Source organism: Gavialis gangeticus, unplaced genomic scaffold (assembly GCF_001723915.1).
Source record: "Gavialis gangeticus isolate Ggan-Ray unplaced genomic scaffold, GavGan_comp1, whole genome shotgun sequence".
NCBI lineage: Eukaryota > Metazoa > Chordata > Crocodylia > Gavialidae > Gavialis > Gavialis gangeticus.
Genome location: NW_017729031.1, coordinates 16709934 through 16735019, shown reverse-complemented (window position 1 = coordinate 16735019; position 25086 = coordinate 16709934). Strand labels below are relative to the sequence as shown.

Sequence of the window (25086 nt, the reverse complement as noted above, 5' to 3'; positions counted from 1 at the left end):
CTGCTGTCCCCTCCTGGATGTGTGCCAGAATTATTTTCTGTCTTGAACCTCCATATTAAATAAAACATTTGCTTGATAAATATAAAGTTAACAAGGAGGAGGAACAAAATAACTGAAACTAAAAGATGACATAATAAACAACTGCTTCCCAGCCCTTAAAGAATTAAAAAACACTAGCCAGGAAGCTCAGCGTTACAAAGAAAGTAGGAGCTCTTTCAGTCTGTAATAGACAAGTGAGGGACGGTAGGAAAGTCTCACATTTATCACACATAAATTATCCAGTGTTTGAATAAAAAAGAATGGTAGCAAAACTTGCATACTTCCTCAGAAAAGGAAATTCCTGAGGCTTTACTCTGGTCACTACCTGTTCTGCAGTCTGCAATGCTCCTTGTTGCAGTAACAATTCATGAGGCACTATGCTTTTAGAAAGAACCACAGACGTTATGTCCCAAAATCATGAATGTGCAGAGAATACCATAAATAAATCTTCTATTTTCATCTCTACAGCTAGCAAAGATTTCATTCCCCTAGCCCTACTCTTTAGCTTAGCACAGCTGACTGAATATCTTCTGACTAGGTAGATATTACTGCCAGAGTCAGTAACATGACCTTCTGCAGCCCAAATGACTTCGAAATAGGTAGAAAGATTGTGATAACTTAAAGCTTTTTGTCATTTAATAAAGAAATGATTGTTTTAAATTCCAAATGTTATAGGTGCTTCATATTACTCACAGATTATATTTGTGTCTTTCATTTTGCAGAAGACAAATCAATACAACTGTTAATGAGTTATTTTTTTAGAGCAATAAATCACCGAAAGCTATAGGCTTCTGTGTAAATAAAATCTGCAGGCTTGAAAGATGAAGTATAACTTAATCCCCTAAAGGTACACTATTATTAAACCTTAGTTAATGAATATTTCCTTCAGAATACTTTTATCAAGTTTTAAATACATGCTTAACTTGCCTAGATTTTTGTACCTGAACGAAATTTGCAGTAAACAGTTATAAACTAAATTGGATTTTCTATGCTCAAAGATGCTCTAAGGCTAGCAAAAGGATCATTTACATTTTCTCAAGTATTCAGGGAACTATTTATTGAACATAATCCTTGTATTTTTTGTTTCCAGTGTAAAGCCTGTTACCTTGCACAGTATCTTTAGTCCACATTCTTTTTTTATTTTTAGTTGCTATATGAGCTCTCACATTTGTTACAATCCTTTATAATCCAATTTACCATCTTTTTTTTTTTTTAAAGATGAATAGTAATGTATTCTCTTTTAAGTTTATAAAGACAGGAGGTAAAGCAGATGGAGCATCTTAGTGGGCACACATTCAAAACATACCATATTAGGACTCCAACAACCCTGGCTTGTCACATTTCTAGCTTCTATATGTGTACTGTCGTGACCAATAAAGGCAATGACAAACCCACATTATTGCCCACACCTATTAGTCTAGTGACAAAGCCCTCATAAAACAATATAAGTGGTACCTTGCTGTACTAACACATTCCACTCTGGCTCTGCACGCACAAGCTCCTGACCTAGTAGTCATACAGGTGCATTGGTATGATGCTGTACGCGGGCACAAAGGGTTGAGTGTTAGGGCTAGGTATGTCCAGGAGGGGACAAAGATATGCCTGTAGCAGTAGCAAAGTCTGATGGCTTTGCTGACATATCCATGAACTTGAGATGCCCAACAACTAGAAAGTGTGGAGAGGAGATAAGCATGACAGTGGGAGAACAAGCTAGAAACAAGCCAGCCTGGCAGCTCCTGGTCAGAAAGGTCTCAGGGACTGAAAGCAATGGAAAAGCTTTGAGGAGCTGGAGAGACTCTAAAAGAAACAGCTGAGTATATTTGGAAGTGCTCAAGGCTATTCAGGCTGGATGGGAAATGGAGGGACTGCTTAATCTCTGTGGAGAAAATAAAGAACCTTCTGGCTGGTTGGCCTTTGCACCAATATATGTCTCAACTGCTTTGCTGTGAATTGTGGGTTGCATGGCATCACCCCAACAGGAGCCGAAGTCAGGAGGAACTAGAACTGGAACTGGCTCCTTGAGTCCGGGTCATGGAGAACCATAGAAGCTGAGGGGCCAAAAGGCCAGGGCTTCACAGACGAAAGGATCTCAGGCTTCCCTTTGCCCTAAAAGCTAATCCTGGGCTGGCCTCAAGGGGTACTCTCAGAGACCAGACATGGCTGCAGCAGTCCTAAGCATGCAAACTCTAATGGAGAGCACTCCATGACATTTGGATCCAACGACATCATCACAGTACAGGCAAGTCGTTCTAAATCCCAAATTTTGAGGTTACTCTTTTCTTCAGATCGTAGACAAATCTGATCTTTGGGGATAAGAGATGTGAATTCCCTGGCCACTGTCTCAAGGCTTTGTTACATTTTACATCGTGAGCTGCACAAATGTTGATCATTGTTAGTGCTAGCTCCAGTGTGCAGCAATGACGCTTCAGGCCAGCAGGGACCTGAAGGACTAAAAGGTAAGAACACCCCCTCCCCCGCCACCATTCCAGGCTTCCTCCTTGCACCCTGGGGATCCCCCAGCTCCCTCTCCCTACCCCTGTCCCCCTCCCAGGGTTCCCCCCTACCTCCTGCCTTCCCCTGCCCTTAGAGCATTACTCTATTTGTGGCTGCCCATGCTGTCTCTTCCAGGGAAGAAAACAGGGAAGAAGTAACCTGCCTGCATAGCTGCCCAGCTGCTGCTCCTCTGGCCCAGACAGCAGCAGCAACAGCAGCTGGCCTGGCAGGTTAATCTTTCCCTGCTTGCTGCCTTGGGACAGGCAGTGTAGGCAGCCACGAGCAAGAGGTGGACAAGGGCATGGGAGCAGTGAGCAGGGATCTGAGGTGCTGGGGAGGGCAGTGAGCCCAATCTAGGCCAGTGGTGAGGGGGGACAGGTGGGATGTTTACATTAAGACTTAGCCTAGAGTAGCTACATGTTAGTGTAACACAGTGGCAACTTCAGTGATCAGCCACGGGGGACCTCCCCCCCCGGTCAGCAAGATTGGATGTGGTCACTGACTGGTCACTGGGGGGCACGTGTCCCCCCTGACTAAGGTGGCACACCAGTCGCTTATGTTGTAACATGAACTGGGTAACATGGATTAGAGATAATCCTGCCCTGGAGTGGCATAACAAGAGTTTAAAACCAGTTCAAGTGTTCACGTGAGGACAATCTGGGTGAGAAGAGCTCCAGGAACCTCCCAAAATTACCATGTAACAAGGCCCTCCTTTGGGAAGGAGGATGAGGGTAAAGGCTTTTTCCAAAACATACCTTTATCTCATTATGGCTGCATTTCTGTAGGAGCTGGTAAGGCTTTCTTCTTGGAATAGTAACATACAGCTAGGTCCACTATGCAACAAAGATAATCTCATGTCACATAGAATATGCCCTGGAGTCAAATATAGACAAAGTGGGTAATGTTGATAAGATGAAGAGTGCCTTGAAAATGCCCACAGCAACTCTTTTCTATGTGTGCATCTACTTTCCTCATAAAAGTGAATCCTAGATGTGTACATAACCTGAAAAATATGAGACTATTAGCAGGGGAAACCCTATGTTATTGCTCTTTTATTCTAAAAACAAAACAGAAACATAATGTAATCTTCGTGAAAAGAAGCCGTTCCTTATAAGAATTAGTGGAAGTCTCAACAGAACTTGTGGTTCCAGAGATAACCAAGTGATGCCAGAGCTGGGTGGTAGGTGGTTGCAGTGCGAGTATATACAAACTTAGCTGAGCAGCAATTAGTACCAAAGTAGCTGCCAGCACTGGTGGTTGGACACATATCACTACTGAAACGGATTCGTACAGGCAGAGACCGAGTGCCAAGACCTGTTCTTCCTGACCATCATTTCCTGCAATTCATGAAAGATTTTGGTGACAGGCCTTTTTGAGGTTCCCTTGCTGCCCTGACAGCTCCTTGTACACTTTTCAGAGTCCAGTGATGCTCCCTCTGATGGTTGCTAGTTGTAAAGTGCAGAGAAACCTACACTAGGGTTTCTATTCCATCCTGAGATTTTCAAGTTTAATATTGCAGGCTCAATTGGTCAGTGGTGCTGGAAGAAGCAGGAATGCAACGAGATAAGATAATAGCAGGCTCAGAGAAGCACCACTTCTGCAAATGGGCACATGCCAAACACTTCTAAGCCTAAATAAACAGAAAGCAAACTTTCCCCCCCAAATTATAAGTGAAATTGGCTTAAAAAGATGTCACACTGATTTTACTCACAGAGCATGTGCTGTAAATGAGAAAGATTCATTGAATTCTTGATTCAAAGCAAAGAGAATGAATTCTTGTTACAAGAGTATAAAACTGACCGTGAGCTATCAGCACCAAGAAAATGATAGGAAAAGAACACGCTGTTACAGAGTAGGTGAGTGGGTAAATAAAAGTTCAATTAATTAAAATAATGTGAAAGGCTGAATTACTGGTGTATAATTTTCTGTACTCCAAAGGCACTACAGAGACTGGATTCCTCCCCAGGGAAGCATAAAGCAGTCTCCACCTAAAGATTTTCTAGTCATACAGGAATAAAGGGACTATACAAGCTGGGTTTTTTGGTATTTTTGTTTTTTTGTTTTAAAACTGGTGAATTACAGAGCCATCCCAATTCTGTCCACAGCAGGAGGTACAGACGGTAGAATGGTAACCACTCCTGAGAAACAGGTGGCAAATAGTGGTGCTTTACACCTGAAGATAAGGATACACAAAGACATTTAATCCTTTGTGACGTGATCATCAAAACAGGAAGGACACTTCATTAGAAAAGCAAACAGGGCCAATTTAGGAAAGAGTCTATAACAGCATCCTCCTACAGAAAATCTGATTTGTAGGAGAATCTCCAAATCAGTTAATAACCTTCTCATAAGGTTAGGAAATACTGTCTAGATGATATGGTTGCAAAACTGGTTGGATCATTATGCTCAAAGAATAGCCATCAGCAACTGGAGGTCTAACTGAGAGGAGGTTAGGCAGGTTCAAGTAGGGTTCTCTAGCTGTCTTTGCCTTCATTAATCACTTGGAAGATGGTGTGGAGAGCATGCTTAGTACATATTCAGGCAACACCAAACTGGGTGGATATTTTGGAGGATAAAATTCAGACATTTGGGAGGATAAAATGAGGACTCAAAATATCCTTCATACGTTGTAGAAATTGTCTGAAATTAATCAGATGAATTTCAGTAACAAAGAGTGAAAGGCATTTAGGCCAAAACAATCAAACATACAGTACAAATTAGGAAATTACTGGGTTGACTATGACATAAAAGAACCTGGAGGCTATTCTGCACTGCAAGCTGAATGTCAACACTGTGCTAGTGTTGCCAGAAAAAGCCAAAACTTGTCTGAAATTAATTTTTTTGTATTAACAGGAATGTCACTTACAAGTCACTAAGGGTATTTACAGATGTGCTCCGGGAGGCACAGGGGAGCACTTTAATTAGTGAGCTGCTCTAATTAAAAGCACATGATTATCACATGTATCAGCATCCCCACACTGAAAAAATGGTGGCAGGGTCCTTTGAACTAAAGATCGTTCGAGGAGCTTTAGTTCAAAGCGCCCCACTGCCATTTTTCAGCATAGGGATGTTGATACACATGATGCTGGAGGCTGCTGGAGCATGTTAATTTCCGCGTTCCAGCAGACTCAATTAATCAAGTCTGCTCCAATGCACTGGATTTACAGAGTGTTCGAGCAGCCGCCCTACATGCGTGTAAGTGCCCTCTATTCACTGCTGGTGAGACCTTAGCTACAGTATTTGGATTACTTTTGGGCACTACATCTCAAATATATGAAGGATTGTTGTAAAAATGATAGCAATAAACTATTTTCTGTATTCACAGAAGACAGGTTAAATAATGGTCTTAAAATTACAGAAAATTTGGTTGGATATTAGGAAGAACTTTCTAACTATGAAAGGCTAGGCAGAAGTATTCCTGCCCTGAGCATGCAGTTTGATAAGATGACCTCCTGAGGTCCCTTATAGCTCTATTTCTTGGTGATTCTTTGATGTAACATAGGTCATATCCCTTATTTTCCAACTACTGCAAACTATATTTTGCAGTAAAAATGCATTTTACTTACTCTCCTGAAATTATGCCAAGATAAGAAGTAAAGAACATACATTCAACTAATATGAACAGGATTATTCCTGTGACTAAGTTTACCAAACTTCCTAAGTGTGTGTAAATCAAGCCCTCTATTTTTACATTGTGATTCAATCAGTATTTAAAATTGATTTAAGTCACTTTGTCTTCCTAGACCTTCAACTTATTCACTGGTACCAAAAATTCTTCCTCAGTTAATAAATACTGGCATGATTTTTTCTTAATAATATAGAAACAAGTGGTCATTAGAGACAAACTTATCCTCTCTGCCCCCAGATATAGATAATATACATATACCCAGTATGGGGGAAGGGGGAGAGAGGGAAAAGGTGCATACCCAGGTGTAGTTAATATACATATACCCAGCATGGGAAGGTATGTGCATATGTATAGGGCATATATGTATATCAGGGATCTCAGGAGGTCATCTAATCAAGGCTCCTGCTTAAGGCATTGGTTTGGAACATCTAAACTAATCCAAATAAGGGATCAATTACAGAAACATAGAGAAGCAGGGCTGCAAGTTAAGTAAGGCTCCATAGGATCTCTAGCCCAACACCTTGCCTGAGGGGAGGAGGGTCATCCCTATCCAAACCATCCTATACAAATCCATAATCTAACCTTTTAATAAAACTATAATCAAGCTAAACACAACACGAGACATAACACCCTGCTAACAGTAAACCAGGAGGACCACAGCAGACACCACCCTGCTTCTGTAAGAGATTGTTAATATACACTCAAGAGATCCCAAGAATAGGATCCACATCTCCCACTAGGAAGGAAGGCAAAAAACCCCACAATACATACCAATCTGACTATGGGGTAAAAGTCCTTCCAGACCCCAAATATAGCAATCAGTCTGTCCCTAAGTGGAGGGACAAAACTCTAGCCAGGAATCTCCAGCTTTAAGTCACAGCAGGAGTATTGGCACACCCCAGTCAAAGTCCACAGCTGGCTTCTGCCAACACCCAATGCCTCTGAGGAGGGCTTAAAAAAGTGACACATGTACAGCAGGGGGTGGAGTGGGGTAGAGAGGTGGCACGGGAGACATTCAGATTACAATATAAGCATAGCTATGCCTAGATCATCTCTGAGCAGTGGCTGTCCAACTTCTTCCTGAACACCTTTAGCAGTGGAGAGTCCACCACCTCCCCAGACAGTCTATTCTACCACTTCACTGTTCTAACAGTGAAGAAGTAATTAATATCTAATATCCAATCTGAGTCTGTTTTCCTGCAACTTTAAGCCAATGGACAACGTCCTCCTTCTTTGCAGCAAAAGATAAAAGGTGTTTTCCCTCTTCTTTATAGCAGCTCTTCAACTATTTGAAGACTGGTATGGTGTCCTGTCTTAAGTACCTTTTACCTTCATATTTAGCAAGTTCGTCCTAATATCCGACATACATTTCCTTGTAGTATAGGCAGCCATTGATCCTCCAGATCATGGTGTACTTGTAAAGGGTCTAGTCATGTGCCTAATGAATCCACTTGTATTGTATCCTGTGATCATTACACCAAGACTTTTGATGCATATGCCTAGGCATGAGTATGGAAAGGTGTCCAATACCTACCCCGCCCCCCCGCCTTTAGACCTCTGAGACAGAATCCAAAGGCCAGAACAAGTCCAGTTGTTCAGTGCTTTGATGGTTGTAACTTCTGCCAGAGAGTAAGAGATAAGAACAACTGCTGACTGCCTAATGCCTCAGCGATGGTGTGTTTCTGTCAGGGTGAGGTCCCTTAACCTTTCTCCAATCAAGGGGTATCCATAAGGCAGGGGGGGCTACAGTTTTGAGATGCCCTATACTCATCTTACTCTGGAAATTGCAACATTGTGGTATTTTTCTATAAGAGCTACCCTGCCACAAGTAGCCCCTCCATGTTGGCACAAGACCCTCCAGTCAGATGCAGTTTATGGTCATACATAGGACCGTACATACAGGCTCTCTTAGAACCATATAGGCTTGATGCTTAGTAACAAGACAGTGATCCACCAGGAAACAAGAATTAATAGTCAAAATGTACTCAAAAAATTGTAATTTCCATGCCTCGTTTCCTTCTTTCTCTTCAGAGCAAATGCAAATAAAAATAAATAAAAAAATAAGAAAAGCAAGACAATAACCTGAAAATAACCACATTTAGCTTCTGAAACAAACAAAGAAACAGAAAATATATTTGATGATCACTCATCTTAGGAACTGATTCAGAGAATCCAAAAAGGTTGCCAACGTGAGAAAAAAAGCAACTGCTTTTTTAACTATCAGGCAGCACAGAGCTACATTTTAACTTTTCATGATGCAGTGTCCCCCTGTGATTTCACTTGTACAGAAGATTAACATTAACATTTTACAATACATTTGTCACTGTCAACTATATGCATGTTTCCTGTGCAGTACCTGATTATTATGCAAGTTTATAGACATCACCCTCATTTTGTTTTCTTCAAATCCCACCCTCCCAAGAAGCCCAAAATTGCTATCTTCACTTATCCTTTCAGAATATCGTCTATTAATTTTACATTGACTATTACAAAGTTTGAAAAGAGAATTCTTTCTAATGAAAACCAGCTCCTAACCTGCATGAGGATCAAGATGCAAAGTAATTCCTATGACCTGTCTTCATTCTTTTAGAACCATGCTTTAATATTCTGAATATTTTTTATTGTTACCACTGAAGCAAGTTTATGCAACTAAATCAAATGAGCAAACAAAAAAGAAAATCACATATGCAATTATCCTTCTAAATGTGTGTAAATCAGGCCTTCCATTTTTACATCATGATTCAATTAGTAAATAAAGTTGATTCAAGACATTACGTGTTCCTAGACTCTCAACCCATGCACATCCATCAAGCATCCCAACCCTACACCAACTCCCTCAAACCAGAACCAGCAACAACCTCCAAGGACACCAGCTACACTAGGTCTAAGAATGCTAAGGACTGCCCAATATACACAGAAAACACAACCTCTGGCTTAGTTTCAAAGGAACAAAGCTAGGAAAAGATGTTACCACATATGTTTTCTGTGTACATAATCAATTTTGCAAACATAGAATATCAGATTGCATACAAACCAGGGTATAGCATGTATTGATTGATCTCTACATCCAGCATGATGTTCCTAGCAGATTTTCTAATTTTTTCTTTCTTATTTTTATTCCTTAATTTGCTATCTTTTAAATGTCCCTTCTTCCACACAACACATTTATTGTGTTTCATTATTAGTCATAAAGTTACAAACATAAATTAAAAGTGGGCTATAATGATTCAGTTACTTTTGGGGAAAAAAATCACAGAATTACAATTTGAAAAAAAAAAGCTCTAATGTTTTAATGAGCATTAATCCCTCTTTTTACAAAGTGTGACTTACAGAAAGCAAAGTTCCCACAGCCTTCAAACTTAGAAGTTTTGAAGAAAACTAGGATTTTAGGTTTTATGTAAGATACAGGTACATGATATTTATTTACCTGCATGGAAATCGACACCCACAGCAAATGAAGTTCCAGATATAGGCATTAAGGCATCTGTTTTGTCATTTGGATCAAGAGGAATTCCTCTAATTCCTTCATGAACAGAATACATAAGAAATGATTCAATACCTGAGGGAAAATAAATAATGGAAACAAAATTAAGTCATTATAGGTTAACATACAATGCTGTGCACAATATAGGCACTCAAATACTTAAATAAAACTCATACATCTAGATTTCTTTAGAAGTTTATCTGTTGCCCGTTAAGCATCACTGCATTGTTTTCTTGCTTTCTACATAAGCAAACATACAAATTATAAGACACCAAAGAACAATCTAATGACCTCATGTCACTTTATAGACTTCCTGTATTCTTTCTTGAAACCAAGTCCTGATTGAAAAATAATCCCCTCTTGGTTAAAACATTACTAGTCATGGTAAATCCATCAGCCATCCTTAGTAAGTTGCCCTACTGTTTAGTTGTCCTCACTGTTCGGGTGACTTATTTCTCCTGTGAATGTATTTTGTTTCCACTGATGCCTTCCTCAAATGGACTAAAGATCCCTCCTCCCCACTAATATTAAAGTTCTGTTCACAACGAAGATGTTCATTGAGTATAACAAAATCATATCTTAACCAGCTTCTTTGCTAAATTGAACAGATTGAGCCTAATGGATGCTTCCTTGAAAGGCATATTTTAGTCAGTCATTCTCATGGCTTTTCCCTGAACCTTCTTCATATTTTAACATCCTCCCTGAATTGTGGATATTGGAATTATGCACAGTACCATTCACACCAGTGCCAAATGGATACATCTCTACACCTATTTAAGATTCCCATGATTATGTATCCAAGGATGATATTACTCCCTCTTCTATTAACAGCTTTACACTGTAAAATCATGTTCACTCAGTAATCCATTATGACACCAGATTCATATTTGGGTTCACTGCTACCCAGGATATCAACCCCAACCTTGCAAACATAGTGCCCTCTTTATCCTTTGGTGTATGCCAAATAAGATGTTTTTCTTTTTAAACCTCACCTACTTTAAATATTTTAATTTGATAGTTATAATATATTCATGCATGTATATAATATGATATATTATATGCATATTATGGTACGCATGCAAAATCAAGGTTAAGAAAATAATGTTTTAGGGAGTCATCTTTTGCTTAATTACGGTTCATTTTAAAGCACTGAGGGATTACGAAACACCGTATTTAACCTTGTTCATTCAGCCTCAATACTGCATCCTTCTGTGTTTATCCTATTCAATGAATGAGCCAGGGATCATACAGAAAAACTGTATGTTGATTGTGTAATTAAAAATTCTGGGCACCTATACATGTGCTGGATGTCTAGTCTGACACGTGCTAATTAGCACGTCAGAGCAGAGTCAATTTATCAAGTCAGCTGGAAGCAGCCTCTGTGTCTCTTGTATTCAGCATGTCTGTGCTTCAAAATGCCAGTGGGGCTTCTCTGACTAAAGCTCCAATGTGTTTTAGTTCAAAAGCACACCTCCACCATTTTCTCAGAGCTGACCTGCATTTCGCCACTTATACAACTGTATGCGCCGCAGCACTTTTAAAAGAGCCTGGTGCTGTGGCACAAACGTGTACAAATGCCCCAAAGATCCAAATGTTGGGAGAGCTTCCAAAGTATTTAATTTGAAATCGTTTCAAGAAATTGCGGGGAGGGGAGGTGGATGGGGGAGAATCCTTCAACTGCGACATATTCTGGAGGTAGAACCCTTTCTGGAGTTTAGGGTTAAAATAATAATTGTAACCCTTATGAATACCCGTTTCTTTTAAATTTGCCTCTGTTAAGTTTCCAAAACATTACTTTTTCATATCCTGTGACAACATGAGTAGGAAAAAAAGATATATTCCTCTTAAACCCCAACCAAATATATAGAGCAATCCAAGAGACATGAAAAGCAAAAAAAGAGCTGTTATGAGCCCTTCATACTTTGTCAGTGCATCTTTGTTTGAAAAGAAAGAGATATACATGTTTCCTAGCATTTATTTATTATTTATTTATTTATAGCCAAGATAAATCTGTTTGAAAAAGGAGAAACAAGGGAATGAAAAAGGGAAATGAAAATCAAAGTTGCAGTTCAACCTTTAACTTAATGATAACTCTGTGTTTCCACTTTAATCTAGCCATACTTTTATTAGTAACACTACTCATTTAAGTTCAAAAAATAATAAGAATAATGATTCCTTTCTGTTTAATTGTTTCCATACATTTGGCTTAGCAAAATTAGAATTTTAAAGCTTTATACCTTGACATGACATACGATTTTTTTGAAGATTGTAGCCCACGGTACACATGCATGTTCTAGTAGTTTCTGATGTTGGTAAGCAAAGTTGGGAACATCCACCATTGTTGGTTTGACAGGAATTGATACCTACAGGAAGATGGGGGGACAGAAAAAAGAGAGGAGAAAAACAATTCCTGGATACAGCTTACTGCATACTATTGAAAATTAGGCTGTTCTATTACATGATATTAGGTTTTATATATAATTTTATCAAATCATAATATTATGATAATCTGAATTATCTGAGAATACAGATATGCATATGTTGAAATTACAAACATCTTCAGGTTAATTTCATATTGTGCTTGTACAATTCATTAAAGTTCCTTTAAAATAAACTAGCCCTGACTTAATTTGTTCTTAGAACATTCTTTTGGCATAATCAGAAAAGGGAGTAGGGAAGGATGTCTACTTTAAATTAAGAAAACATGGTAATTTAAAAAAATATTACTATGTCAAGTTCACATTGTTGAATGCTCTGGGCCATGTTGCTACGTGGAAGTCATTGTTAAGACTAAATTTAATGTTAAAGAAATACGTGTATTAAGTATGTATTAATTTACTGACTTATTTTTTCTTGGGAACAAAACACCTGATTCTCCAAATACTGTGTCAAGTTCATAACCTTGTGGGTTACCTCTTTATCCAAGACATGAATTTGCATTTTTTCTATGTCAATACCAAACATTATCCTGGTAATCATAGATAGAAGTCCCTCTGAAATACCCCAAGAAGAGTCCAGGCACAGTTTACTAATTAAAAATGAATGTCTAAACTTAAATAACTTATTAACTTGCACAGCAAGTTAATTAAATATCTAATGCTTATACCACTCTTAACTATATTAGGACTTGCAATAATATTCACAGCGTGTTAGGAATTGATACAAACTTCAACAAATCCCCTTCAGAAAAGAAAAGTACCATGAACAGATATGCATCAAATGTGCTGCAAAAATATAAGATAGTACAATAACCAAAAACAAAACACAACAAAAACCCAGCAAGAATTATTTTGGCTCCTAAACGCATATTAAGATGGTGGGATTTGACTGTGCAATCAGACCTCCTCTTCTTACATGCCACTTTTATTTTGAACTCACAACTGTTTCCTGATTCTTTGAACAGATTCAACATTGGAGGCAATAGATATATTATGATGATCCAGCTAAAGAGCTGGAATAACCTAGTGAGATTTTGGATGCCTTTCAGGGAATATTATGGTTTCAAATTCTCAACTGTCTATTGGTTGTTTGGTACAATTTATAATGATTTTTTGCTTAGACAAAACAGCACACTAAATCTCCCTCTAAACACCCTCTCCAACATCTTTCAACCTTTTTCTGATTTACATATGACTTCCAACAAATGAACTGCAAAGAGATGTCTAGAGCACCAACTGCATATGTCTAAGGGTTAGTCCAAGCAATTACAGCATAAGACTTTTTGAGTCAGGTATCTGCACCTATGGAGCCATTTCCCATCAAATCAGGATCATCAAAATAATATGATTAAAGTGTTTCCTGGTGTGGGGAGTTTCAAGTTGTTTTTTGTGCTGTTTTCCACTATCACAATAAAGCAGACACATAGTCTCTCTTTCTTGTTCCCTTCTGTCCTGTCAGGTTCATACCAACAGAATGACATTTGTCAATTGCCAGTTGAAACTACAAATATCTCCCTAAGATAGGAGTTGTAGGTTTTTCCGAGAAAAACCTCTGTTCAAGGAATCATTACTGGATATTTCTGTGAATGACTAATGGTCCCCAGTAGGATGGTTATAGAAAAGTTGTTGGAAAAGTACATTAAATGTTTCCTAGCTAGATACAATGCCATTAATCTCAGACTTGTTTAGTTTAAAGCTGAAAATGGGACTGAAACAACACTGCTAATATTAACTGATGACCTCTTTCTAGAAAACAATGAGAATAGAACATTTTTGCTGATTTTATGAAAATATATACTTTTCTTCAAAAGGGGGAATGTTCTGTCTGAGTTTTTCAGCATTCCCAAATCCCAACCAGAATATTACTTATGAGTACTATGGTCATATTCACAAAGTGGTACAGCAGTAGCTTCATCCTCAGAAGGACACATTAGAATGCCTCTCTGGTGATATCCTGTATTTAGATAGCTCTCACTTTAATTGGAGTTCCCAGACTCATTTATTATAAAAAAAATGGAGACTCTGTGACACTGGTCAATACCCCCAAACTATTATCAGAAAGTGACAGGAAGGAACATCACTCCATGGTGAACATAAACATGAGTCATGCTTTTCAGGGCCTGGACTGACACAAAGACGCATCGTGCCTCTGTCTTAGCTCATACCTTTCTGCCTAAAGTCAGTTCACAGGCGGATCAGCTCTCTCCAATGTCTTGACACTGAAACAGTGATCTATATTTCTCATGGTATTGACTCTTCGGTATAAATGTACTCAGTATGTTAACAGCAAGGATAATTCCAGTTGTCTAATCACCAAGAGATTGTGCAATACTGAGAAAGTTGGTGCAAAAGATACCTGCATTGTGGAGACCATTTTCAGTGTCATCAGCAAGGAGATCATGGGTATCATGGACCAAAATAGCTTACATTATTCTTTCTTAATAGTGGCTGCCTTGAGGATTCTATCAATTCCTTGATATACAGAAATGGCTAAATAAAAAGCAGAGTTAGGAGTGATCTCCCCGAAGGAAAGTTTCAATCATTTTAATCTCTAATCATCTCCAGTTTCATGTAGGACTTTAAACAATCCTTAATTGTACACTATATTACCTGAGCTCTAACCAGGTATGACACCACCATCAATTTTTACTTTACTTTATATATTACCAATACACTAAGAAAGAAAAGATGCAAATTCACAGCTTTTCTACTTAATCCTGTTGCATTATAGAATGCAGAGAATACAGAAAGCTTCTTATAAATCTTTTAACAAATTTCTAATGCAAATTGAAAATTAGAAGATAAGCTTTAACTATCAGGGGAGAGAAGCTTTGGAATAGTCTTCCAAGCAAAGTGGTGGGGGCAGAGAATCTGAATCACACTAAGACAGAACTAGATATATTTATGGATGGTAAAACAGCATGGTAAATTCTTTCTGGTCCTTTTCTTAAGGTCACCTGAGCAGTAATATAACTAGGACTTGGTGCCGGGCACAGGCTCCAGGGGAGGTGGGAGGAGGAGGGCACCAGAACGAAGGCAAGGGGATGCTGGAGTGGCATCAGGGGACTGTATTCGTCATGGGCTTACCCAGGGGCTGATGACTACAGCCATGCAACCTGGAGATAGGAGTCCCCTTGTCATCCTTACTTCCTATCCCCCTGCTATGCAGTGAGCAGCTATTGGGATAACCCTTTCTTGGCCAATGCACAATTATAGCTTTTATAGTGTTGTTCTACATACAATTTGGTGGTAGTTTTTAAATGGTTAATTTTGTAGTTGTTGCAGCAGCAGGGTCTCCCACAGGGGAGGGGTAGTGCAGATGATGAGAGGACTTCACCTCTGCTCTTTGCAGCTGGAGTCTCCAGACTCTGGGTAAGCCTGCGCTGCAACAGTAAGACACTATTAGCCCCATAACTATATTCTCCTATGCTCAACACAATCCCCTCCCTCCCCCCAAGGCCCCATAGCCATTTCTCCCTGCTCTGCCCAGGGCACAGAAATAGTTCGCTATGCCTCTGCTCCTAAGCATATATTAGCCAATGTATTTCCCTGTAATTATGGTACACTAGTCTTCTGTAATTTTACCTATGGCACATTATAGGGTGTTCTTCATTTTCCAGGAATTATGCCTTCCAGTTGTGTGGGAAAGTTTAAAGTGTTGATTTGGAGGATTCAAAGATCCAGGATTGAAAGGGGCCTCCTATGTTCCTGTATTTCCATCATATGGGATATCCAATGCAGAAAAAAATACAATTTAAAAAGCAAGAGAAAAAAATATTTTTTAAAGGGGAATCAAAAATATGTGCGAAGTGGCCTGCAGGCTTCTAATTAAGATATGCAGTAAGAAAAATATGATGTCCTGTATTTCTACGTTACAAATTTTTGGTCGACGATGTACTCAACAACATTATTTTTTTTCTTTTATTGGAGAAACATGCTAATAATTCATTTTCCCAATTAAGAATAAAAACGTTTGATTTTTCTTCTCATTTGTATCTGATTTACACCATAGTAACGTGATTCAAAATAATTAAATTACCTAAAAATAGCAAGATAAATGAGATTATCAATGTCTGTTTCTCTGATATCATGTCATTTAGTTACATTTCCAGCAGCTACAGGGGTAAATGAAACTGGTAAATAAAAAGACAAAAAAAATGTATTTACATTTGTGTCTGAGTTTTGACTAACTTCAATAGTTCATAGGAATTTCCTTTCATACTCTGCATCAAATTGAAAACTTCCAAAAGTAAATAGTATAAACTATAATACATTACACATATATATTCTGGAATCAAGGCTTTATTTTTAACATTGTGTTAGGTAAACCCTGAGACCAAATATTATATTATCTCTATAGACAATTCAGTATTAATATTGAAGGAAGAATAATTACATACTCTAATAATATTTAAAAAAATACAATATACCTTGCTGTGCTGCTTTATCATACACTTTCATATGTACAACCCCAGAAGTCTTATTTCGCAGAACAGTTGGATTTCTTCCATCTTTTTTGCTGCAGGTACCCAGCTGAGCTAAGTTTTGGTCTGCCCACCACAGTTTTTTATCTGTAAAAAAAATTAAAGAGTTTTTTTTTTTAATTAAAAGGATAAGCCGACTGAATAATGTATAACTATAAATATAAAACTTTTTTTATCATTAAAATTCTAATTCTCCATCAGTTTTGAAGACATCTGAGTACTGAAAGTATGAGGAATATCATTATAAATACACACGCGCACACGCATATATGTACGTATGCCCATACACCATATATTTTATCATACTTTCACTTCTTTGCTATATATAGGAAGTTTCCAAGCATTTTAAAAGTAAACACAGTGCTTGTGAAGGATATATGTTTAGTATTCATGAAAACCGTAGGACTCTGTTTGCAGAACTCTGAAAGTTTAAACTTCATGATAAGGCAGTCAAGCATTATTTTTAATAACTTCATATAGATATAAGGCAGGGTAGAGATGTTAGGATGGCTTATTCTGTTGTCTCCAAGCTTCCAGTCTTAAGCCTCAGGTGTTCAAATTAGTAAGAACATGATGTAATTTTTTTTTTTTTTTTTTAATGCGGACACCTGTTTGCAAGGAATTAGGCAGAGACTGTCAACAAGTTTCAGATGAATTACAAAACAGTGGGCATATTTTAATAACATTTTGTCACTACTGCCTAGGACAGATTTGAAAAGAGGGAAGCAAGCAAACAACCAAACAAAGACAACTTCTGAATCCACATATAAAAGTTTTAAATTTGCTAGTCCCCACAAATCCATGCATTCAAAATATTTGATTACTGGATCACCTACATGTCAAAACTTATTAACTAATTTATTGCTGCTTTTTTTTTTAATTACTTATTTTTTTCGTATAGTCAGCTATCATGTAATATTTAAGTTTAAAAAAGACCAATTTGATTATTTTATCCATCTGGAGTTTCAGGCAAGGTTCTTACAGTAAAGATGCTCCAGTCTTTTGCTGATCTAATTAAGTATCACAAGGTGCAGGGCTTTCATGACTTCCTTATGAGATACTAAGAGATCTTAGTCTCAGGACTTAGAGAGCTTCAAATTAGGAAATATGGTGAGGGTTATTTCTTTGTTTCCTTCTCTTGCTGCTGTTTGATTGTTTTACTTTTATAGCGCCATTCATAGATAGAACAATGGGTTGTAAAAAAAAGGTAATGATCACCAGGGAATGGAGGGAAGACCCTGTAGGAGAGTCAGCGAAGGCACTTCAGATAGAAAAGGGCAGAAGCAGCAACATCAATGAGAGTACAATCTATTCCTCAGATAGCATTATAATTTCGCAGTACTAAGCATGGGAGGTCAGGATGCAGGGTTCAAATGAAGTGTTTGCATGGTGGAATTTTGCTGATGCCTTTCTTGACACTTGCTTGACACCATTTGGCCCATATAGGAAGGATTGTATTGTACCATATTGTATTGTATATCCCTTTTAGTTCTCAAAATTCTCTTTGTGTGTATAGGGGTGTGCACATGCTTGTATATATATATTATATAGTAACACTCATCCACATGAGGATGAAAGTATACCTGCTATTTTTGAGAAGACACTAATTAAGTTAATCCTTTCTTAGCACATAATCTAGTTGACTGTCTTCAATTTTAAACACTTTAAATCCAAGCTGCAAACATATAGTAAGCTGGGTACTCATGGAACGTCTCACTTAGCCTTCTATGACTGGTAACTTGATGGAGCTAGACAGGTTTCCTGCATGCAGGAATCATGGGCTATGTACACACATTCAAATAATCTGGGAGAATTTTCCTAGGTCTGTTCTCCTGAAAGACAAACTTACCCTGACATATATGTACAGACATTTGAATGCTGGGGGCCTGAAGAATGGAGGGTTTGCAGTGTGCAGACAAGGTGTTGGGGAGAGGAAGCTGTACACACATCTCACCCTGCTCTACAGGCTCCCTTGGTCTGCCTAGGAAAAGATGACAGCAGTGCATAGGACATCCCTGATTAACTGGCCCAGACTGTCTCCAGTCAGCCTGTCTTTCCCTGCAGCACATGAGGATTGTGAGGTGGGCATGTTCTATAAAAGTCCAGCAAAAGACACCGTCTCGCTGGGGTAGGAAGGGTGCTGGAGGACTGTGTTCTCTTCTGAGAGAAGCCATGGCACGTACAGAAACTGGGAGTGATTTAGTAATTATTCCCAAATTATTTTGTCCCACAGCTGCCATTTTTAGTTTGGGGGATAAAAACCTGAACGTCTGTACACCTGTGGTTATTCCAAGGACAGCAGTGACTCTCCCAGGAGAAACTGAATGTCTATACAAGGCCCACATGATGACCATCACTAACACCACTCCCATAGGTGTGTATCCTCAGAAGTGACTTGCTTGGCAAAGGGAACTTCTGGGTTCTGGTCCCCACTGCTAAGACTGTTTACACGTTTTACTTAGACAATCATTGCTTAAAGAACAGAAATTATGATGCAATCATCTTTCAGGTAAAGGCCAGCTTCTCATCTATATAAAAACAATCCTTTTCTCCAGAGGGAATATATTCAGCGTGAATAAAATATATTTGGTTTAGGAAATGTTTTACTGAGAAAGGAGTTCAAGTCCCTTCTCCTGTTATTACATTGAGTCCATTTTTCTTTAAACACTTGTCACCTATCCTAGGAATTCGGTTTTGCAACAACTCTTTCATTCTGGAGAGGTTGTACCCAAACAGTAAGACTGAGCATTTTGAGAAGGCCACCTCTGTTAGCAGCTCCAATGGGAATGATTAGTGAGAGTGGTCTCATCAGAGAATCATATCTGCAATCAGTCAGCCTTAGACTTCTTAAGAGCCATGACAGTGGAAGTTTAGACCAGAAAAAAGTCTTGCAATAGGCTGTATCAGCAAATCATTAAGTTCATACCCATATACACAATGGAGGGAAGGAAAAATAATATTAAAAAAGACTTATTTTTTAGAAGAAATTGTGTGTATGTATGTGCACACACCCACACACACATTTATAACATATGTTATTCACAATGAAGTTTACACATTATACCCCCACCTCAACATTAGAAGGCGATATTATCTGACAAATTAATATACGTCCTGAGAAAAAAAATGTTAATCTGTTATTTCAATGTGCTGTGTTATAAATAATATTTTACTTATAACTAAAGGCATTCACTTTTTAAGTAATTATTATTAGCAAATGTTAAAAAAAAAAACCCAGACCTAACCAAATAAATGCATTTTACTTGTGTAAAAAAAAAATAACAGTGTTTTAGAAAATGATTTCTTCCTGGCTTGGGATTAAAATCGCAGAAATTCCTACAGAAGTAAAATTCCACAATATTTCATTTTCGAAACACTAAAATCTTCCCACTCTGGCAATATGGCTTACCAAGTAGCACTGAAGCCTGAGAAACCCTTGCTTTTACCGAAGCCCACCTAGAAGTCTGTAAAGTCCTGTAAGCTTCAGACACACAGCATAAACCCTCTGGGCTGCAAAGGATCTGGGGAGCTGTGGTTTGAAATTCTGTTGGGGAGGTTGACGTGCCAAGGTACCAGGGAGCCTAGGAGACCGGAGTAACCCCTGAATACTATGGAGATGGTCAGGGAGCAGACAAGCTGGCAGGAAGCTCCCTAGACTTTTTTCCAAATGATTTGTAAAAATAAACACATTGCACAAGACTCAGCATTTCCATTCTCAGACGGAAAAGATTCAGCTGAAAAGTTTCTGACCCTGTCTACCATTTAACCTGAACACTTCTGAGTTTTGGTGTGTGAGTTTCCTTGAGGAATTTTTGTAATTATCTTTCGTTTCACTCCCCACGCTGAATCAAAAGTTCTGGATTCCCCTTTCCCAGAAATTATATATGTCAGAACTGTCCTACTGGTGACCCATAGTCTGCATGTGGCCTAAAAAGGGTTTAATGTACTCCCAGGCCTTTACCCAGCATCTGCTCGCCTAATTTCTGCAGCCAGGATCTCTAGGCTTCTCCTCTCTCCCTCAGCTTTTCATGGTTTCATAGTGCTTAGGGTCAGAAGGGACCTAAACAGGTCATCAGGTCCAACCCCCTGCCCTGGGTAGGAATGAGTGTTGGGATCATAACACCCCAGCCAAACATCTATCCAGCCTCCTCTTGTAAACCCCCAAGGTAGGAGAGAGTACCACCTCCCTTGGGGGGTCCACTTTGCTTTCTGATCCTGCCCCAGGTGGTGGGATGGCACAGTCCATGGTGCCAAGGGTGACCATGGTGCAGCAAAGGACCTGAGGTGGGGGCCATCCACATGTGTGCTAGTGCAACCCCTGGGTTTTGCAGTCTCCAACCACTTAGAAGATGAAGATGAACAAACCTATATGAAATAATCAAATACCCAGAGGAGCAGCACAGACCATGCTACATTTTTGCTTCAGAATTCAAAGGGACTGAATCTTTAAGCTCATATACATAGATTACAAAGGTCTTTTAGGTATGTACAATCATGTGGGCCCTCACATTTCAAAATGAACATGTTCAGATAGCATTCTTTGCCCCCTACACTACCTGAATTCAGAAATTCTTCCTAGCACAGGGGAATGTTCAGGTGAGGCACCTTGTAGCCATTGCCTCTCAGTTATTATACCCCAATACTTTGGTGTGGGGGTGAGACAAAGGGATACCTCTCCTGTACAATACTATGCTAATTCACAGCTACTAGATGGTCATTAAGTGACCACAGCTGGATGAAAAATTAGAGCAGCCTAAAGACTGAGGCTGGAGCATTTTGAGAAGGAGAGGGCTCTAATCAAGTGCCTGGTGTCTCTCAGCCATGTGCCAAGTAGACCTTCATGTACATAAGAATATGTCTGTTTAAATTCCAAAGCTGAGGAAATCTTTGGACATTGTCATCAAATGCTCATGGCAAAATAATCTGTTAAAGAATCAAGCTGACACATTCCACATTAAAATCTTCCATATTAAATATAAGCTTTTGGCATAAAAAGACTATAGTTCAACAGTTCAGTCCAGAAATAACCAATATATGGACTACAGATTCAAAGTTTATCTTTGAATGGAAAGCTACCTTTGTGTCAGGAATCAATAATTAATAAATAATTTTTAAAAACCTGGCCTGATTAGTACTATAGTTTAAAAAGATTAAATATTTGAAAAATCTAACAACTCTCAAACTGAGGAGTCTTCTAACAAATACTAGCTGACCACACAGTTAAGAGGTGCTAAGTAATTTTTGCCAGATTGCCCTGGTTGTCTTTCTGAAAAAACAAACACATTTTTATTTCAACTGAATCTCAGAAAGCTTGCTCACACCCCTGCCTCAAGCTCAGTCAAATACTTTAAATGAAGTTCAGGTACACTTTGCTAAGATTTACAGCTAAGATTTATTAACATGAAGAAAAGATCTCCTAACTAACTTTGAAGGGCATCATATATGCATTTAATAATGCAGATGACAACATATGATTTCCAATAGCACACCTATGCCCTGTTCTGGGTTGTGGTATAAGAGCTAAGACTCTGAAAAATAAACTCTCATTCACCAGGGTCCATAAGCAAACACTGACATAGCATCATGACCCATGGTAATAATGGCATGGGATAGGGCTACTTGTTTTAGAACAGAAACCTCACAGCTATGTCTTGCTTCAATTAAATCAGCCAGAATCAAGGCAGTCTCTACTCTACCCGGTGGTTGGAAGAAGACAAAATCAGTCGTGGGTATGCATGTATTCAAAAATTGCCTTACAAAAGCTTGATCAAGAAAGAGAGATTGTGAGGTAGTGAATAGGTACCTAAATTGTTTTTCCAAAGATTGTTTTTAAGTAGTGTTACAACAAATATGAATAGCAACAAAAATAACACTCAGCTGTTCTCAGCCTTTTCCATAGATACCTATGTCCCTGAATAAATACCTGACACTTTCAACTGGCCATTAGCTAGGAGAAACAAGATCTACACACAGAATGTAATATGAAGTTCTTCTAAATGCATCCAAAACCTCTGGATGCCTTACTGGCCAAAATTCAAGAAAATAATATCTAGCATTTGTCCCTTTCAGATAATATTCAACTTCCGTGGACTCTATCTGTTCATACTCATGACTGTTTATCTGCAAAGAAGCTAAACACATTCCTTACTAGAGAAGGACTATCTACAACAACCAGTCAGACAGGGTCTGGAATAAATACGCTATCTACCGCTCATAATAAATCTTCTGAATGAGGCTTTACCGGCATGCCTTCCCAGAGCTGTGGCATAAGAACTCAAAAAATCTTCATGATGCAAGGTAACAGCTTCAGCAAAGGCCTTTAACCTCACTCGCTAAATTTCTTCATTGATTTACAGGCAATCCACAAGCCATGGTGGCCCATGAGACCAGGAAAGAAGGTACTTAGAGCCCATTCTTCCTATCAGTGAGGAATCCTATCATACTGCTGGTGCAATATTCCACTATCAGTAACTTATTTTCCCTTCACAGTCTACCAGAGGCACTAAAGCTATTGGCTTCAGACACCAAAATGTCAAAACAGGTAACTAATGAATTTCCTTTTAGAGGGATTAATAAACTCACTGTCCAATTAAATTATTATTTTCTAGAATTTACCACCTCAAACCAGAACTAAAAGGCCAATTTCATTTAGATTGTGGGGGGCCAGAATAGGATTTATATTGGAAACACAGTTTCAGTTTGGTCTATTCTATCACGTTTACTTATTTTAAAATTAGTATAATATAAACACCAAGGTACTATTGGAGAACTATCAATATATGATCAACAATTACTAGAATAAATATATTAATATATATTTTCAAATTGGTTAACATTTTACCTCTAACTAGATTCAATTATTAATCACTATAAAAGATAATCCTGGAGTGGGTTTCTATTTTTCTTCAATCTGCTGTATTTCTTTTAGACGTCTCGATTTAAATGAAAGGATCAAATCAAGCAATTCTGTATAACCCTAAGCATAAAAATACAGAATCATTTTCAATTCAGACATAATGTTGTAATTGGGGATTACCCAAAACCAAAATTTTGGATGGGAAACTTTCAAACTTTGGGCAAATTTGGATTAGGAACAAAACTTCATGGCTTGAGCCAAACTGTAGAGGCCTTTAAAGAGGCCTTTGTGTACTTTAGCTTGAGTGCACGGTTGCAACTTAATGAAGTTCACCTTCATTGTTATTTAGATATTGAAATATCCAAGCAGATATTTCAATATTTAAATAGTAGAATCTGTATATGCAAGTTATTTAATTGCAGGTGGAAAAAATGCCATGATTAATTTTGGAGACATAACTACCCTCACAAAAAAGGAAATTAGTACTGAAAATCAAGGAAGCTACAACTTAATCCAGCAGTTTATTTAATTTAATGATGAGAAATAATTGAATCAATCACATGAATATATTCTGAATACATTGCCTTGATATTCAATTCAAAATGCTTCTGAAGGACCTGTAGAGTAGGCTTTTCATAAATTATATTTGGATAGGGGAACAACCATTTTCACCATGTCACACAAGACGACAAATGAAATTCTAATAAAGCATTCAGTGTGAAATCTAAAGGAAACCTATCACCTCTCCTGACAGTCAGTATCCAGACTGAGTGAAAAGATGATCCTGTAAAGCATTAGAAATTTGTCTTATATCAATATATCCCATACCTAATGATTCTGTGATCAGATTATTCCTACAATGAAAAAAATAATGTAACAGATTTGGATGAGGCTGAGTTGCATCATATCTAGATGTATGTACATGGATGTGACAGAATGATAGATAACAATAGCAGCATGAAGGAGGAGGGGAGGAAAATGTTCCAAGATGGCAGCCATGGGGAAAGGTATAATTTTAAAGAAGAATCTGAGATTATGGAATGAAATATTCTGTGTTAGATCCCAAAAGTTTGGTCTAGATGTACTCAAGTGCAGGACTTAGGCTATTTAATTCTATTCCTCTAATGTGCCCCCTGGCATTATTTATCACAATCTCCTATTGCCTGCTGCTTTAGTTGTGATTTGTGGGACCTCATTTCATTCCAGCTGCTCTTGTATTCATACGGTTTGAGGTGTAAGAGGCAGCAAATGGCACAGAGGTAGGTATAGTCACTTCACATGTATAGGGAATATCCTTTATGATAAATAAAGCTACTGTTAAGGTACATCTCCATAGCCTTTAAAATGTTCTTACAAAGCAAAACAGTTTGAAACAGGAGGCAGGATCTGGTCCTCCATATTTTGGCCGCTTCTGTTCTAGCAAACTACTACAATGACATCTTGTCCCCTAAATAATCAATAAGGAAGACTCTCACCCAAATATATAAACACAAAAAATGATTATTCAGCAATGTCCATTCCAGATAGCTCCCATATTGTAAATTGTTTCCTCTCTCCCTAGCTGAATAACTTCCCCACTCCAATTCTGCATTCCTCAGTGGAGCATTTAGTAATGAGATTCTTTTGCTTACTGTGCTGCTAAATGAGACTCTTACTCCTCTCAT

The 25086-nt window shown here is 38.3% G+C and overlaps 1 protein-coding gene across 1 annotated transcript in view; it reads right to left on the bottom strand.

The window, feature by feature from the left end:
- Positions 1–25086, bottom strand: part of LRP1B (LDL receptor related protein 1B) — a 2002088-nt gene that overhangs the window by 646907 nt on the left and 1330095 nt on the right. Inside the window, exons 32-34 of the mRNA XM_019522796.1 lie at positions 16513–16653; positions 11882–12007; positions 9588–9719 (exon numbers count right to left, since the gene is read on the bottom strand). Coding sequence (XP_019378341.1) covers positions 9588–9719; positions 11882–12007; positions 16513–16653 — 399 coding nt within the window. The remainder of the gene's footprint in view (positions 1–9587; positions 9720–11881; positions 12008–16512; positions 16654–25086) is intronic.